The sequence below is a fragment of the Manduca sexta genome, unplaced genomic scaffold, assembly GCF_014839805.1.
Source record: "Manduca sexta isolate Smith_Timp_Sample1 unplaced genomic scaffold, JHU_Msex_v1.0 HiC_scaffold_209, whole genome shotgun sequence".
Lineage (NCBI taxonomy): Eukaryota > Metazoa > Arthropoda > Insecta > Lepidoptera > Sphingidae > Manduca > Manduca sexta.
Window position 1 is genome coordinate 2,194 of NW_023593019.1, and position 18,670 is coordinate 20,863.

At 33.8% G+C, this 18,670-nt stretch overlaps 1 protein-coding gene across 1 annotated transcript; it reads left to right on the forward strand.

Annotated features, from left to right (window-relative positions):
- Positions 1-230: 230 nt before the first annotated feature.
- LOC119191910 (nose resistant to fluoxetine protein 6-like) lies at positions 231-11,012 on the forward strand (the record flags this gene model as incomplete). Its single annotated transcript, XM_037445767.1, is given in 3 exon segments — positions 231-407; positions 3,052-3,248; positions 7,908-11,012. Coding segments are annotated over 3 exon segments (506 nt in total), but the record flags the coding sequence as incomplete, so codon positions are not given.
- Positions 11,013-18,670: the final 7,658 nt, after the last annotated feature.

Genomic DNA, 18,670 nt, shown 5'->3' on the forward strand with positions numbered 1-18,670 from the left:
AAAGTATACACAGAGGTTGGCTTTGGTCTATCATGCGTTAGTATAGGTATTTCTCGCTCTGATCACCGTTATCGCATACCCTTTAACGAGGAACCATAGCGTAATTAACTTGGTGTTTTGCATTGTTGCGAACACATGTATGTTGTTTCTGAGCATTGTATGTATTTTTCTAACTCTTGTATCTATTTAAAGTTATATTTTCCTACATAAAAAGTAATGTTTGTTCTTAGGTATGGCAGTAGGCTGGTATTTGCATAAAACGAAATGTCAACCGAAGATTCCTTACTGGATGGTGATTATTGGCTGGCCCGTCGCTCTGGGGGTCGTTGCCAGCCTCATCTTCAGCATGGTGGACGGCTACTTCGAGGTGTGGCCCACGGCATTCTACATCAGCATTGGGCATACAGGTACATTCAATATTTATTTATATATCATATTCGATGCACGGATGGAATTTAAGTATTTTATTAAAGTGCATAATATTGATAATATCTCTGTATTATATACTGCCTACTGCGGAGCACAGGCCTCCTCTTCTAATGAGAAGGTTTAGGCCTTAGTCCACTTCGCTGGCCTAGTGCAGGTTGACAGATTTTACATACCTTCGAAATTTTTACGGGGACCTTCTTAGGTATTTAGATTTTCTCGCGATGATTTACTTCACCGTTAATGCTAGCGAAAATTCATAAATAATACACGCATAACTTTTCAGAAAAGTTAGAGGTATATAGCCTTCTTGGGACTTGAACTTCTACCAACTTTATCTCGGCAGTCTATTCCACTCCCAACTAGGCTATCGTCGCTTAAATGAAAATGAAGTACTTCGTAAATTACTAAACTATTAAATCTTATTATGCTAATTAATTCATTAAGTGGCCTATATTTTCTGAAGAATGTAATTGATGGAATTTAATAAATCTGCATTTGCCTTGTAATAATTACAGACACCAAACTTAAATGATAATCTCAGTTAACGTTAGTAGGTACTCGTTATCTAAAAAATAGGACTATAATAATTTATTTAAAATTACATGCGCATGGGTTATGAGGTCTAAACTTCATACTAAAATATAGATAAGATTTCGGTTAGAATTTAAATAAAAATAAATTGATTAAAAGTATTCATTTCAAACTAAGTGTTGCAGTTAACGTAATTTTATTACTTATACATAATTGTATTTAGTTAACTCAAGATTAACTAAATACAATTATATTTAATTTGAGTTTTTATTAAAAGTAACGACATATTAGCTGCTTTAGTAGATAATAACGTAGCTTGTAATGAAGTCTTTAAGTTTCAAATTTATTAAAACGATTTCTTTTAGATTAAGCAGATTATAATCATTGTGCTATTTACATAAACGAATTAACTTGCTGTCCCTCTGAGTTAGAGTATTACTTTCTCATGTAATATTATGTAGGTATCTATTTTTAATCACCTAATTATGAACTACATACGTATAAAGGATAACTAATTTATGAAAATTCTCTTCTGGTGGACATAACATACGAACCATGAACGTAAATAAATATTTCATTGTAAAATTATGCTTAATCGTACTAATAATATAGGGAGGGAAATCTTACTTCTTATTGTTATATTATAAATGCGAAAGTTTGTGAAAATGTTTAAAAATGTTTATTAAAAGTGAACAGATTTAGATGAAATTTTGCACACGCTTAGACCATATCCTGGATTAATCCATAGTAGCCTATTCTGTAAATTTGCTTCCCATCGGAAACGATAGATTTTTAATCAGAATGTTTTGAATAGATGGCGCTGACATCGTGTAGATGCCGCTAGTGCTTAAGGGACTTTTGCAACCGGATAAGCTATTCACGTGGATTAAACTGCGGACAAACCTAGTATTAAATAATGTGTGTTTTATGTAAACGTACCATTACACAATATAGCGCAAAAGTAATAATTTAAAAGCCAAGATTAAATACATACATTAAATTCTGCGGTTGAGGAATAGCCATTTTGTGTGCAAATAGCCTTAGTGTGTTCTTGTGCCGAAATTAATTTGGGAACATACGCGGGCACAGATAAAGACAAAATGTAATTAGGAAGCGTGTTTCCAGAGGTAAATGGAATAAATTAAAAAAGTATCTGTTGTTTATATTTATGTAAAGTGGATTTATGCGCAACGTTCCTGTGTGTCATCCGTCGCCGGCTCGCGTGAGCCTGCCATTACTCTGAATACATTATACATGAGGCACCAGACACTAGAACTAACTGCAGTAATCCGCTTGTGCTGGCTTTCACTTGTTCCTTTTCATGACAACCTAGTAAACCTTTGAATTGGACGTCAGCCAAGGCAATGAATATTGGAATAAACTCTATTTGCAATGTCAATATGAACACACCAAATCTTAATACACTTTGTTGTTAAACTTTGTGGTTTTACAACTCTTGCGAAGTAGAGCAAAACTTGGCACTTCTCACTTGGCAGTGAAAACATTTTCACATGCAAAGATTACTTGAGAAGTATTAAATTCACTTTTTTATGAGTTGCAAGAATTGATGTTCGTCCAAGTTCCTAGTTTAGGAATAAAGTTAATTTTTTATAACTGTATTGATTGAAACAGGTACTTTCGGTTATTTTTGAAGTTTCATTCTACTTACAAGGTCAAGAATATAAATTAACATAAATTTACAAGTTTTAACGTAAAATAAACTTATCAACTAACCATGTTTTGCCATCATAATTGAATGGCGCAAACTCGATCCTGTTAGCAAAACTTTCCATGGGTCAATATGTATCTTCTAAAACATAACGCTTAGTGAACTGATCTAGAAAATAACAGGGGCAATCTCCAGACAGCTACTTATTCTCGGTGACATAAATATAATGGACGTTTATTGGCAGAGAGCTGGACGAAATTTAACGCGACATTTAAGTGTCTGAGACCTTTACCGCACGAGGGTGTCGATCTTAAATATATCACGCCTTTTCCCTTTTCAGAAGCAGGCAGAGGTGTAACATGTCCACATTTCGCCGGCTATGGTCCATGTTGATCAATAGTAATAATTGCGTTTGTTTGCAGCGTGGGGCGCAGCGGTGGCGTGGGTGGCGATATCTTGCTGCAGCGGGTACGGCGGACTGATTAACTCGGCGCTATCGTACCGCGGCCTGCTGCCGCTGAGCAGGCTCACCTACTGCGCCTACCTGATCCACCCCACCATCATGATGTACTCTTCTTTCCTTCTCGATGGCCCTTACCACATGGAAAACTCTTCTGTCGTAAGTCTCTAACTAGATTGATTTTATCCAGTCTTTATGAAGTTCTTTGTATTTAAAATTGTATACGTCTAAAGTACAATAATTACTACATAAAATAGAGATAACATATTTTGTAGAATTTGCTCTTATAAGTAACAGCATAGAATATGTTGAGTCCGTCGAAATCTACTTTCAACGCTGATTAAATAATTTATTCGTATCACAAATAGGGAAACTGCCAACATGAAAGATAAATAAATTTCTATTCGGGCCGTGCGAATTTAGGAGATAAAATTAAACTGCAATCGTATCTTATTGCGGCAGTAAATCTGCCATGGGAGGGCTGAGTGAGAAGTGAAAATTGCTAAACCGAAATAGTCCGAAGCAAAGTATGCAAACGAGAGATAAAGTTTTATAACCATGCTGACCTTTATAAATATGCCGTTTCATAGTGTATATACGCTCGTTTGTTTTTCAGATGTTTTAAATTACAATATTATGCTGGTCAAGTATTATTAGTATATTATATAAATACGTTATGAGTTATGATCAATGTTTGTCGGTAGATACTTGATACAGAATTTTAATTATCATAATGTAGGTAAAAGAATTTTAGTGATCAAGTACATAATATTATACTAATATGTTTGAAGGTATATACAAAATGTTTTTAGACACTAATGAATATGTATAGGAAATTAATGTCGGTCTAGATAGCTGTAATGCAAAGTAATGGATCTGTTAATATCTGTAACTCTATTAAGTAACACATTACCAAGTTGGTTTGTTAATAAAGATGTATCGAGGCTTCACCGCGGAACGGCTACACCGACAACACATACATTAACAAACCATCGTACCAGCCAAGTTAAATGCCATGCCTGATAGAATATATTACATAAGTTCTCAACTTAGAACATTGGCGGCTTCGGGTCACCGGCACTTGCCTAGCCGACATAATTACATTCTCGTTACTAGTGTCCCACCGCTGCCCTTTAACATATTGAGACTATAATATTGCTTAAACCTAAAATACTTGCCAACAAGAATAATTGTAGAAAGCATAGTATAGGTAAAATTCAAATATGAGCAAGGAAGGCGCTATCTAAAAGTTATATAATGCTAGTAATCCCAAGTAAAACTAAATTTTCCTTTTCATTAAAAGTTTAAATGTCCATTCAAATCGACTTTTACAAAACATTTGAACGGCTACGATCAGATGGAAATATTGATTTTGTTCCGTCTGTCGACATTCTTTTGTTAAATCCTGCTCGTACATCAAAGCATGGAATTTTAACAAGTAGTTTGTGCAACTTGTAATAAAATACGAAATTGCATTGCTATAAACTGCATAACGTATGGGAGTTCAATAAACTCTGTTGAACAAAACGTTTCTCAGGTCGGATACTGTTTTGTATTATAAGCAGATGTTGTCAGCGGAGAGCTATTTCGCAATATACAGCAACCATGATCTCGCAGCCCTCACGTACTGTTCTAACTTACTTGAATTTCACAAAACTGCACTCAATATGCAAGGAGCGTGGAATATATCATGGGATATTTTTAGTACTTTATAGCTTTTCTACTTGAAGTGTCAGTGCTCTCTATGGCGCTATTTTTATTTGCTATAGACATTTAGTTTTGTACATTGCGCTTTTTTATCCATTGGTTATAAACACACAAATATATTGAATTGGTTGTACGAGTATATAAATAATATAGTTTAAAGTGGTGAAACACTATTTCCTAAATAGGCATTGTGCCATTCCTGTAGCTAAGAATACGTAGATTTCAAACCCTCTGAAACATTGTGTTGGTTATTGATAAGTGTAATTTAGACAAAAGCCCCAGGAGATTATAGTAACGATTGTAGTAAATCAATAAAAGTTGTTACAACTTTATGAACACGAAATGGACAATAAATTTCCACGGTTTCTTGAAATTAATTTCCAACACCATTTGAACTCTTTAAAGTAAGATGAAACTTTATAAATAATGCTTCCAGCCATACGTTTCTGTGCAGGTTTTAAAACATATCTGTGAACTTTGATCATCAATCAAATCTATTTCAATCTAGATAATTCTGGGAAACGCAGTGCAGTAATGAATACTCGGTATTTATTTGAAATTCGAAAATTAACAGGATGTTAAAGATATTTGACCAGTGACCGATGTTATATAACGGTTGTCTTTTGGCACGATTTCAAATGTCAAGGGAAAACGCGACCTTTCTGTGCCATTTCACTTACCAACCGGCATTGGTGCTTTATATCTGCTCTTACATCTATTGTAAATTATACCATAATGCTTATATCATTATTTGTTTCCTGTGTACCTTGATAAATTATTTTTAATTACTTCTGCACACAGATGTTGTAATTCCTAAATCACTAAACTTACAATAGTTTCTATTAAGATTTGCATTTCTTTTGCATTCTTGATTATTACAATTTTTAGGGTCTAATTAAATTTGTTCGTGGCTATGGTCATCTTCTTCGTATAGTTACATACAAACCTCATGAACCTAAATTACTTTTCCGCAACGGGGTTCTATATGACTGTTTAATACATTGCGAGATAGTACCTTGTTGCCCCAAGGCGACATAGGTATCACAATTCAATATGTAATCAGTAATCACATACACAGCAGTGTGCGGGATGTACAGGCTGTGCACTGAAATACCGACATGCCTCCTCCTTTATTAACTCCTAGCATGTAATTGCTTTTTAAGTTGCCTTTCCATCTATCCGTGCTTCAATTTATTTATAATTTTAAATTGCTTTTTATATCCGTCTGACCCTTTGCTATCTGTTAAGACCCCTTCTCTTAGGAGTAAGTAGAGGTATCAATTTATAATTTATATCAAATATGCAGGGTTACGGCCTCTTCAACCGTGCAAAAAATCAAACATGTAAGTGATCATGATAAAAAGATAAGAACGTTTATGTCGCATATTTTGCAATTTCACAAAGAGTCAAAACCTATAACGGTACGTCCGTTGACCTAGTACCTACAAACATAAAATTTGGCAAGAAGCAATATCTCACAGCACATGTAACAACAACAAAAACGGAATTTACTATTACAAAATTGTTATTTGCAGTTGGTTAAATAACTATGTGTAGGATCGAACCACAAAGTTAAAGTTGTCCCTTAAACAAATTTATATTTTAGATAGGGTGTTAAATGCTTTTTAGGCCAACACTTATCCTGTTTTTTGTTTTTATCTAGCTTAATTTGAACAATATCGGCGCTGATATTATTTTACATAGGCTATCCCATGAAGAAACCCGTAATACTATTTTCTGCAAATATTCTATGGGGTGTCGGCCATTGTCAATTATAACTCCATGCTTTTCAGTAGGTAGTCCAATTTCCTTTTTTTCTGAGCCGGAATAATCAAATTTAAAAACTGCTTAATCAACGAAGACATTGAATGTTCTCAATTAGACCAAGCAAATTCAGACTAGCAATTTACATAATTAGTTACAGATATTAACGTCTAATTAGCTGGATTCAGAATCAGGTGAATGCTTTTACTCAAAATAATATGTTTCTTTACTCGAATAAAATTAAAATGAAAATACACCGATATAAGCCAGACAGAGTTCCTGATGTTTTGAGTATCAGGAACTATGGCGAGCTACCAGGATCCACAACAAACAAACTCATTACAAATCTGTAGACACCTTACCCGCAGTATATTTTCATTGCGGGAATTGAATTTACAGTCACGCGTCGAATTGCTGCCGCTCGACCGCTACATCACAGTTCACCAAGTGTCACACCACAGACTAAAGGTCCATAAAATATCTTCCAATCCCTAAGGATTTTATAGTAATGAACATTTTTTACCTGGCACGGTAAAATGACTTGTACTTGACTGCTTGACTGTAGGTGCAGTACAATCCTCGTAAAATAAAAGATACACGTCTAATGAAAATGGACTTGAGCCTGTCGAGTAAATCCTCCCCTTTATGTTCATTTGGGCTTTCTTTTGTAGAAGATTACCTAAACCAAGTAAGCCGATCTCAGTAATACTATGCTCACATGTGGAATATCTAACAATTTCATTACAGGTACTTAAATATTAATAAGCGAGATCGAAAGGTATTGCGACGTAGGTTATCTTAATGTGGGGCTCAGGACTATGTGTGTCAGAGGAATAATATTATCTAACTAATATTATATGTTTTTTTCGATGTTTAGGGTATTGGTAAACGCAGAAGCCGCTAAAAGTAGTTGGATGGAAGTTGCTCTTTTCACTAACCTTTATTGGTCCGTCAGTATTATAATCTAATGTACTTTTAAAGTATTTTTCCTTATGCGTAAACCTGATGGATGGACTTAAACATTTAAAATCAAGTTACGGTTTTATGTAAGATTAGTTTCATTTGACAGTCCTTCAAACACGTTCTTAACAAACAATAGAATAATTATTATTTGGACCACTTTGAATATCCATTTCTATATCAGTGCGTTTAGAGCTCAAAAGGTTATTGTTATAATACTACATAGGTATTAGTAGATGTATTGTGCTCGTATCTCACTTCCTCATTAGGCGGAGATATGATCTCGTGAATATAGCGGGGATACATTGCATGCAAGCCGAGGAGCGTAGGTCGAATGATACCTATGTACCTCTTCTCACTATTAATAATATATTTTTATTTTTACAGCTTGCGATATACGCTGGTTACTCCGTAATGGCATTCTTAGCTTCCTTCGTCATATCGTTGGCATTCGAAGCTCCTGCAGTAAGATTACTGAAGATCTTCAGCGGTGGGACAAGAAGAACGAAAAGCAATTGATGTATTTGGTTACCGAAGTGAATACAAAAATACCTGTTTATTGTAATTATAGATATAACTTAATGATGGAAATGTCAATGAATTTCCAAATAAACCAAGAATGAAATAGCAGATAGTTACCAATACCCATAACTTCTTTAAATCCCCCTTTAAAGTTGTCAGATAAATTCAGTTGTTTTGGAACAGTTCTCGTATTTAAATCGATAGTTGATAGTTTTCCGTCGAAAGAGTCACGTCGTTGGTTCGCCAACGCCACAACCATTAGCCCTGGCACTTTATTTCCGCACACAAAGTGCTACATACTGTGACATTTATGACTTTCAAAGAACTTGTTGACCTGGTTGCTGAGTTTAGTTCGCGTGTGAGATTATTACTGTAAAACATGGTTTATTGCGCCATAAGGCTATTAAAAAAGCACCCTTTCTAAAAATTATTAAATAACTGATGTCAACCCTGGAATAAACCTAATAAATTATACAGTTCACAGAATATTTACAGTACTTTCTAAATTATAATGCAATTTTGTTATAAAACTCACAGCATATTTTAACATATAATACATATTTACGTTGTACTTCTGTAATTAACTAAATAATTTCTTCAAACTCTGACGAAATTAAAAAGCACACAAGAGCTTAGAAAACAATTGTTAGTATGTCGATGTTATTAAGGCAGAAAATGTGACAGGCACGTACAAATTTAGTATACGTAGCCAAGAGCGTCGTCTGTCCCGACTCCCGGATCACTCCACGCATTAATAATTCCATGACGAGACCTTTATTCTCATCTGCCAGGCTTATTGGAAACAGAATTAAATTTGCTCAACTTTTTGCCTGTGATACGGTATTATGTAATTATAAAAGCACAATTTCGATCTAGAATCATTATTTTTACTTGCCTTACTTAATTTAAAGTGGCGAGGGTTTATTTGTAATTCAATAGTGGATAATAATGTACATAAATATATAAACGACCAAAAATCTATAATTTACAAGTAAAACGCAATAACTTATGAAAAAATATATTTAAGTTCAATAAGTTTACGTATATTTTTAAATCCGTTAGTGCTTTTACTTGAAAAAGCATATCGGTTTTCTATCAGGAGGATTCCGGGAACGTGATCACTGTTATGTAACTTGAAAACTTCAATAGTACGTGAGCAAGGACCGCCGTCTGTTTGATGGCAGTTTGCGACGGTATCAATGCACACACAAAAATTATAGTTGGTATGCATGGATCCAAATTATTCCTTTCCAACCATACTGTCGTAATTATTGTTTTAGAGACTGCATTTGTCACATAAACATTAGGCACGTGTCATGTGCTCTGTGGATGAATTTTTGAGAGAATTTCAGCCTTATTATTATGTGAATATAGTGTATTTCATGTATTAATAAAGAGTTATTATACTCCTAAAATATATACTTAAAATTGTATTCCTTTGTATTGTATAACGAAAACCACGTAAATAATTAAAACAGAATAAGCCAAACCTTTTAAATTATACTTGGAAAATCTATGAAATAAATTATCTTGAATAATGACCTAGCTTTGTAGCGTTCACGAAATTATGTAAAGCGATTGTAAAAAGTAAAAAATAATGGAAGCGTTTCCAATTACCTCTATGTAAATTATGTTTCATTAGGACTGGTGGTCTGCAAAAACTGTATTATCCTCAAAATGTTTGTTTTTTTAACTAATAAGGAATATCGATCCATCATTGTTAAAATTGTCTCGCTTTGGTTAATCAGCGTTTATCGATTATAAATTATGTTGTCTACGGTTTTGTAACGAGCAACTCATGGTTTTGAAGTTTGAATATTTTTGAAGTTATATTAACTTTTATAATTTGTTTTATTTATATTTATAATTTATTTTCGAAGAGCAAAATTGCTTTGCTTTTTCCTTCTTCGAAAAATAGCTTGATTTTGTCCAGACCGAAGAATCTTCCCACAATAGACCACGTCTAATGAATGCATGTTCAGCTTTGATCATTGGATCAAAACATAAATTGGTAAAGCCTCTGAAAAATAATATGCTTCTGATCGTTAACAACATCCGAACGACTGAGATCTCAATCTCGGATTAGGGACCGAACAAACAAGGAATGAATTGCCAGGCAATTTTCAGTTACCCTAAAAAGGCCATCGAAATATAACGAAGTCACGTCGTAAGTAACCTGGCTCACACGGCACGTATGTAGAAATCGATAGAAACGGTCCATGAAATTCTTTGCGTTTTTCCGTGATCATTGCTGTCAAGCATGGTATAAGCTAACTTTATTCCAGAGTATTACAGGGCATCCCTCTCAGCCTGTTTCGAAATTTATTAAAAGGCTACTTAAGAAAGGCATAATCCAATTATTAGAAGCACAGATGTTGACAAAAGAATCTCTTAGTCCAAAAGGACTATAAGACGCAGCAACTGAATTTTCAAACATACAGAGACGTACGTAAATAAATCTAGGGATTTATCGCCCTTTCCCGCTTATGGATAACCGCACATTTTCTACGCCTAAAGTTTTAAACTGGCTGAAAATTGAAACTATTTTCGCTTGTGTTTGTGAATATTATTATTTTTTTAAACGCAGTTTGGTAATTTTGACCTCCTATGTGAACATGTTCGGGCGTTTCGTTCGGTTACCGACTAGGCTCATTGTTCAATCCTAGAAATCTGCACCAAATGCCAGTGTCGATGACGTCACAATGTTCACGAGAATGCTTTACCGGGATTTACAAGTGCGTTTCGTTTTACCCAGAAATACAAGGTATCTTTAAAATATCTGAATATCTATCATAGTATGGAATTAATAACAAAAATAATGGATTTAATTGTTTTTGTTATAATAGGTTTATAATTTGTTTGAAATATAAAGAACAACAGAGTCCATTATTTTTACATATTGATAAAAAAAAACTTGAAATTTCTATCACGTAGGTATGTGCGGACCTCATATTCCTGGTATTTTTTGTAAATACTATTATATTATATTATGTAAAGGTTGATAAACAATCAATTTTGTAAATAAAATAAAATATTATTTAATGATTATTGCCATTTTATTTTGAAAAATATAATTATCAACCATAAACTAAACAGAAAACATATTGATAAGTAATTAGGTACTTGTATTCTAAAAATAGGCTAGTAATTAAACCTGATCGTTGATGATGTCACCACTGTAAATATCCAGAGTCCTAAATTATTATACACATTATGGAGATAATATGTCTCGTAGCTTACAGTCAATATCGGGTGAAAATTCCCTCTTTACCCACATTGTTGGAATGTTCTTTCTACGGCGTACTATTTCTAAAGGATTTACACGACGCTTGATTCATTTACTCATTTTATCCTGGCTTTTGTACAAAATTACGTTGGGTATTGATTTTTAGAGTGTATAGAGGCTAAATATCAGACAAGATTAGCGTAACTATAACGCAAGAAGAAGATACATTTAATTGTACGTAGGAAGCTGATTTGGACTCTATGTTTTCCTCCAAAATTAAAAGAATGATGTATACAAAAATATTATATTTTGCATGAGGATCATCAATATCATAACAATAAATACATCTCTAACTTCCTCGGCTACATTACAAAATACCTTATGACATCATCGAGCTATTCACAATAAATTAACATTAAACAAGACGTAAGTAGAAGTGTAATTTTAATTCTCTACTTACTGTCCTAACTTCCTATAATTATAAGCAAATATCGCAGCGCAGTATCAACTTATCAAGCAATGCTTTCAAAGTTCTGAATGGTGTCGCCATTGTTTATGGGCGGTCATGTACCTTTCACCAGGCGAGCAGCTACTCGTCGCATCGCGTTGTTCAGTTGTAAAAATAAACTCATTTTCCGACACAAAGCAACATCAATCTCGTTGGAACGGATCGTATCAAACGAAAAACCAATAACCTGTTCCACAGCGATAACGGAAGCTCAAAGAGTCAGACAAACGTATTGTCTCATATAAAGGGCCAGAAATAAACTACAAAAACGCGCCAAAATCACATCACATAAAAATCGGTAAACCAAATAGGTCGAGATTAGATACGTGCGGCCTTTGTGTTGCCGTGCCAGTAAAGACCCGCGCAATGTGCCGCGATCGACCCGTAATGCCAGTACTCGGTGGCTTTATATCGCGCCGTGTCGGTAGCGTGATAACACGCGCTTATACTCAATAATAGAGAAATGTGGCAAGGAAGATGAACGACAAAATATGAAGCTCTCAAAGAGATCATCGGATATGGATTTGTATGGCCGTATTCCGTAGGGAAGGCGGAGTTTTACATAAATCTGCCTAAATCAATATTTGTCACGGCTAGTTATTGTACGTGCTGGTAATGAAATAAAATGAGAATGTAAAAAGAAAATATATATTATATAGTACTAGAAAAAAAATGTGTTTTTTTGAATGGAATAGGTTTTAAAAAAATATTAAACTAATCGTATTACATTTTCAATTGATATAGCGTCTACAAAAAACTTAAAACTGTTTAACGAATACTCACTACGAAACTATTTTGCTGTAAGTATAACCAAATTGAAACGTGAAATAATAAACATTTTATGTTCAATAAATGTAATAATTATTTTATAGACATCTTGTCAAAATAATTTCTTCGTCGAAAAATAATCTGTCGATGTTTTTCTATCACGAGCAGCCAAAAATAAATTGCTATTCATAATATTCCTTTCAAAGTCGTCTCGTTGGAAAATAACTGGAAAATTAATCTCGTTAAGTTGCTAAGCTCCTTATTTAATAAACCTTATTCGCGTGCTTAAGTTTTCGTTGTCAGTTCTGTAGAAATTAGTACATCATAAAATATTGTGGTGAAGTTAATCTTTATAATTATACATAAAAATTGGAAATGAAATTAAGGCAGATTTTTCAGTCGTTAGATAAAAGTGATCATTCCAAAAAATGACGGCCTAACCGAATATAAAATGAGACAAATGAACAATTTTATTTTTAAAACTGCCGTTTTATTTGTGCCATGTTATGTTTTATTCTACGAAAACTGTTATCTGATCGTTAAAAAATCAGCCCTAAAGCGTTAAAATGAAATACAAAATTAAAACAAACAGCTCATAGCAGACAATAAAGCGTAAACTTCGAAAGCGAAACTTTGCCTTCGATAAAAATCCAGAAACTTTTTTAAGCAATTTTCGGATTCCCGAAATTTAGTATCATTATCAACATTCTCGTTACAGCTTAATTTGGACAAGTTGGCTGCGTCTTGCAGGAGCACGTTACATTACCCGCTGAGAACATTACTGATTAACTTAGCAAGCACTCATCGTGAGTTAAAATGCAAAGCACGTGGATGCTTATTTTGTACGCCACCTGTGAAATTAAACGAATTTAAAAAATAATCTCGCTTAGTTGTATTTGCGCTGCAACGAAATGGCTTCGGTTGATTGCGATCATTACAATTCATTTTATTGGTTGACGTTAAACATTGCTTTCATTCGTGATCAGGCGATCCTTTTATTGACCCAATGAGATTTTTATTAACCTGTGCAAGTTGAAAGACATACAATACTGTCAACACTGTTTGTATTGTATCCACAAAGGATAAGTAGAAGCGAAATTTATGCAACTAATATTAGCCGTCCGTCCCACGGCGATAGTAATACATTTTCAACGGAAACTGCTCGATTTAGTAATCGAGTCGAACCCACGATTTTGCAGCTCACAGCCTCACTGTCTATAATAAGTGTAGGTATGTCTAAGAACTCCACTACTACATAATTAAACCGATGAGGGGAAAGTCTTGCAAATGAAGACATCTGCGAATACGAATAAAAACTAATATGTGTTTCAGTGATAGATGTTATAGGATATGAGGAGTATTTATTTACTTTACAAATATCCACACTAGACAAACATAATATTATATGAAGATCATCATCAAGAATCATATATGAAGATAAACGTATCTGTGAACGGGTTAGTCTTCGAAACAGTCTGCTTGCTATAGGTACCAACCTTTCAAAAACGTGTCAATAACCCATGCTTCTTCTATTATTCTTAAATTCGAAGTCGACTGAATGTTTTGTAACCTTCCAATCAAATTATTGTAGCTATTTAAAAGAAGATGATGCGACTTTTGTAAAAATATTTAAGTCAATGTTTACACTTAAGTTTTCATGATAATACTATTTAGCTCTTATCTGGTTATTGCTATTTTCCAAGCTTCCAAATTTCGTCGTATTAAATTTTAAAGGCCGAAATATCCATGCATATTAATTATTTTACGTTTTTCTTTCAACTGCGAGAACTAATCACTAACTAGACGTGAATTTAAATTCTTTACTTGTCAATACTTGTTTAGTTACCCAGATTAAAGGTGAAACAAAATGTATGAAAAATGGACCTTAAGCTATAATCTTAAATTATGCTTTATATCACATTAAGATATATTTTAGACATTCACTCAAAGTTGAACAAACAGAATAAAAATAAAAACAGAAAACCTTACTTAATCCTCTTGCATTTAATGATAAATTCAAGAACATTTAACTAAATTAAACCACTAAAATATCTCAGAGATTAAAAGAAACGTAGCCTCGTCTTAAAACATGAGGGATTAAAAAATATTTTCTAATGAGGTCTTCAAGACAAAGTGCCAAACGACGAAGCTGGTTCTCTCCAGATCTACTAATTGCTTCGCCGTTTCCAGTGCAAAAAAGTGCTTCAACTGTTAATTAAAGACATTTTTGTTCCCTTAATGGAGGCACAAGCCGTTTCATTACAAGGGAGCGATCTTCCTGCATCCACCGCCGACGCAAGCGTGACAACTTTCCCATTGTCTTAAATCACTTCGGTAATTAAACTTCAGCTTGGAATATAAAACGTCCGTCAAACTTATCACTCTCGAATAAAATGAGCCTGATAGATATTCAAAGGAGATAAGTAATGTTGCCGGCTAACAATGTTTCCGATCAAAATTGCTCATCTATGGTATGATGGGAATATTTTTTTTATAGCTTCTAGGCTTGCGTTTGACCACTATTTCGCCTGATGGTAAGTAATGATATAAATAATGGGAATATACCTAATTCTGAGAAAAATTCTGTAGCCTCATATTTGTGATCCAATAGCAATAAGCATGTATATATAAACATCTAGGCACAATGGTGAATGCATTTTCCGGCATTGAAGGAAACGAACAGCGATTAGGGAAGCAAGAGGGGTGTTTAAACCTCCAAAATACACACTCACCATCGGCAAACCCAAATGACTCTTATCATCAGACAAGCGCCCATATCGCGTCGTAGTGTAGTGGCATAAAAAAATATCAACAAAAATACTGCACATTTTTAGTCGGTAAAAATTTTAAGGTGCTATGTTACGTACCTAGTCGGAGCGCCAAGATCAGAAGCAATTATGCAAGGTGTCTCATAAAATACTGTATCGTAGTGAACACCTCGCTAGCGTCCGCCCGAAGATAAATATTAAAAATTGTATTCGTAGCTTGCAAAACTAGTAAATATTAAAGGGTTATTAATTTATAGGATAAAACTTTTATTAAAGTTTAAGGGATAAATATTTAAAAATGCCACATCATTACATGCGAGCGCATTTAAAAACAGCTAGGTATAGGTATGTATAATTATCTACCCACTAATTATTATGTATGTAACGAAAATACAATCACAAATAATATAATAATTGGTTTTCCAAATTCGGATAAATAGAACCAATATCACGTTTATATTTCACATTAAAATGGCTATTCAGTCTCATCATAATTTAATTACAATATTCTGTAATAAAAATTCTGCCTACCTTTGGAAATTATAACCATAATAATCAATATAAACAACCATGTATTATATTTGCAAGATACCATATTTAGATCCGTCACATCAAAGCAAACGTTGATAAATTACACAGACTTTCTGATCGGCATGTGTGTGAACTATGAATAAATACAGAGTTCAAATGATTCACAGCAACAGTAATAACTCTCGGTTAGGATGGTTACGAGCGTTATCCCATAAATTACTTTGTGAGGGAATGATTGGTCTGAACAAGCATGATAAGGGCTTATAGACAGGCCCTAACATACAGCCATCCGTCAAACTTACTAGAGATAACAGAAAATTGGATACCAGAGTCCAACAACTGAGTTGATATGTATTTCCACGTTATTCCTGAAATAGGAATCTAGAAAAAATAAGATATGTTTTTTTAGGTATCTATATATCGAACCTTTCGCCTTTGTGTGTTCTATAAAACGAGTTAATTGATAAACTAAATGCTTTGTATTTCACTTAATTTATCCAAACATTCAAAAATGAATCCAAATTCAAACAACAATTAATGAATTAAATATTTTTAATAGGCGTGGTTGGTGCACTTTTACTTTAGAAGACACTAATTGAAAGTGCTTATAGTATTATGCTTTCATATACAGTACAGTAGTTAGTGGATCTGAATACTGGAATTAATACACATGTTGTTCTACTAAAAAATAAGCTGCTTTTTTGAATACAGTGATGTTGGTGCTGCATACAGACCTCATCGAGTACGTGCCATATGAATATGCAATGCGCAAAAATTGTCTTATATTTTTTCCATCCCTACGGCGGGAGGTTTCATTTCGAAGCCAATTCCAGTTCTGGCTCAAGGCAACGAAATGAATTTACTTTTTGTTTAATACGTACGCGAAAGTCGTAGATATGAGAGTAATTTATGTTTTGTGTTGAAGTAAAATGTTAATTTCTAATTTCGCTGCGTCTTGAGATATTGTGTAATTAATGAGACAAATGAAAATCTTAGTACCACTAAAGTATATTCAATTAAATCCTTTCGTTCATCTTTAGGCTTTAGTAACATCCTAGAAGCAACTCTAGGAGGATAGAACTCGGTTGAGAGACTTAGCACTTGGAAATTCTGGTTATAAAGTATCATCGAGATCGACGATATATGGATTGAGTTCTCGGTAAGTGTCCCACGTTCTCAAGTGGCCACAATTATAAATCGAAAATTATGTTATAATGCCTTAATAGATGAGGAATAAAGTTACTATAAAAATAGTAATCTAATTCTATAATTCTATATAAATTATCTACTAGTTATACCCAAGACGTTTTGACCCATAAGGTTGGGCTAATAAATGTCAAAATGTCTCGACCCCCAAACTATAGTGAAATGAAGCTTTGTCGGGTTGCGAAATTCTTCAAATAGCTGATCGACGATCATTGCCCGAATACCTGAAATCCTATCTACTCTAAATATCTTCAACTCGCCGAAAATGGCAAATTTAATACAAAACAAAAACAGATAGAAAATTGTTTCGTAACGAAACAACGATACAGAAGCGATTCGAAATCTCATGAATTTTCACTCTACTCACGAATTTTATGTGTTCCAAACGTTTTACTGAAATGTTAACTTTGAGCTGCGCTAGTTTAATATTTAATACTCAAAACAAAGTTTATTTTTCACAGTGGTGTATAAGTACTTATCATATTATGTGTTGATAAGTGTGTTATTGGTTATTATAAAAGTCGTTTTCAGATATTATAGACGTAGTGGAGAAAATCAATGGTATAAATATGATATTACGCACAATTGGAGACAGCTTATAAATGCGTAATAAATTACTGAAAGGGAATTATCCTCTGATCGGCTATGCGTAAATTCCATACAAATGCACATACATATAATTAAGCAGTTATAATTATGTAAGTGGTACGCGCGTGCTGATGGCTGTGACTGAGGGTTCGTAGTCATCGATATGAAGCACTCTTCAGAAGGCTCTGCGAAAATAAATCATATGTAAATTTATATAACATGACGAAACTTACTTTAGTACGAAACAAATTTAACATTTCATGCAACATAATAAAAGACAATAAAACAATAACTCAACATTTTTAATAAATGCTCTCAATAGCTGGAAATATTCTCAGTATTTTATTTTTAAAATTGGGTTCAATTGCCGGCACAGTGAGACTAGTTGCGCAATTAATCTATGTATTAAGAACAATTTAGATTTCAAAGTCGAACTGCGAAGTATTAAATTGATTAATACTTCGCAATAAGGCCGACATTCATTGTATCTAGCTATATTTTAATTATAAATTTTATTATAAAACATAAAAGAGATTAATATCTAACTGATTATGAAACATTTCCGTCGAAAGATAGATGCGGATAGCAATAGAACCGACGAAATAAAGTGAGCAAACATATCAAACGTGTTCACGTAATGGAAGGTGTTTTTACGATTCCTAAGTGGATACTTTATCTTTACAAGACTTAAAGTATTCTTTGTGAATTATTGCTTGCTTTAACGTTGAAGGAAAACGTCGTGAGGAAACTAACATTCCTGAGAATTCTCCATAACAATTTCGAAGGTATGTGAAGTCTGCAAACCCGTGCTAAACCAATGTGGACTGAGGCCTAAACCCTCTCAATAATAGAAGAGGCCCGTGCTCACCAGTGGCCAGTATACAACACGGGGCTTGGTATTATTATTGTATGACTGCCTTTAAAAAACAAACTTAAAGTAATAGCTTGGTGATTTCTAGGGATTGCAATCCGGTACAAACTTAAATCCGGCCGGATCCGGATTGGTATGTTGGGTGTTCAACATAGCGCAATA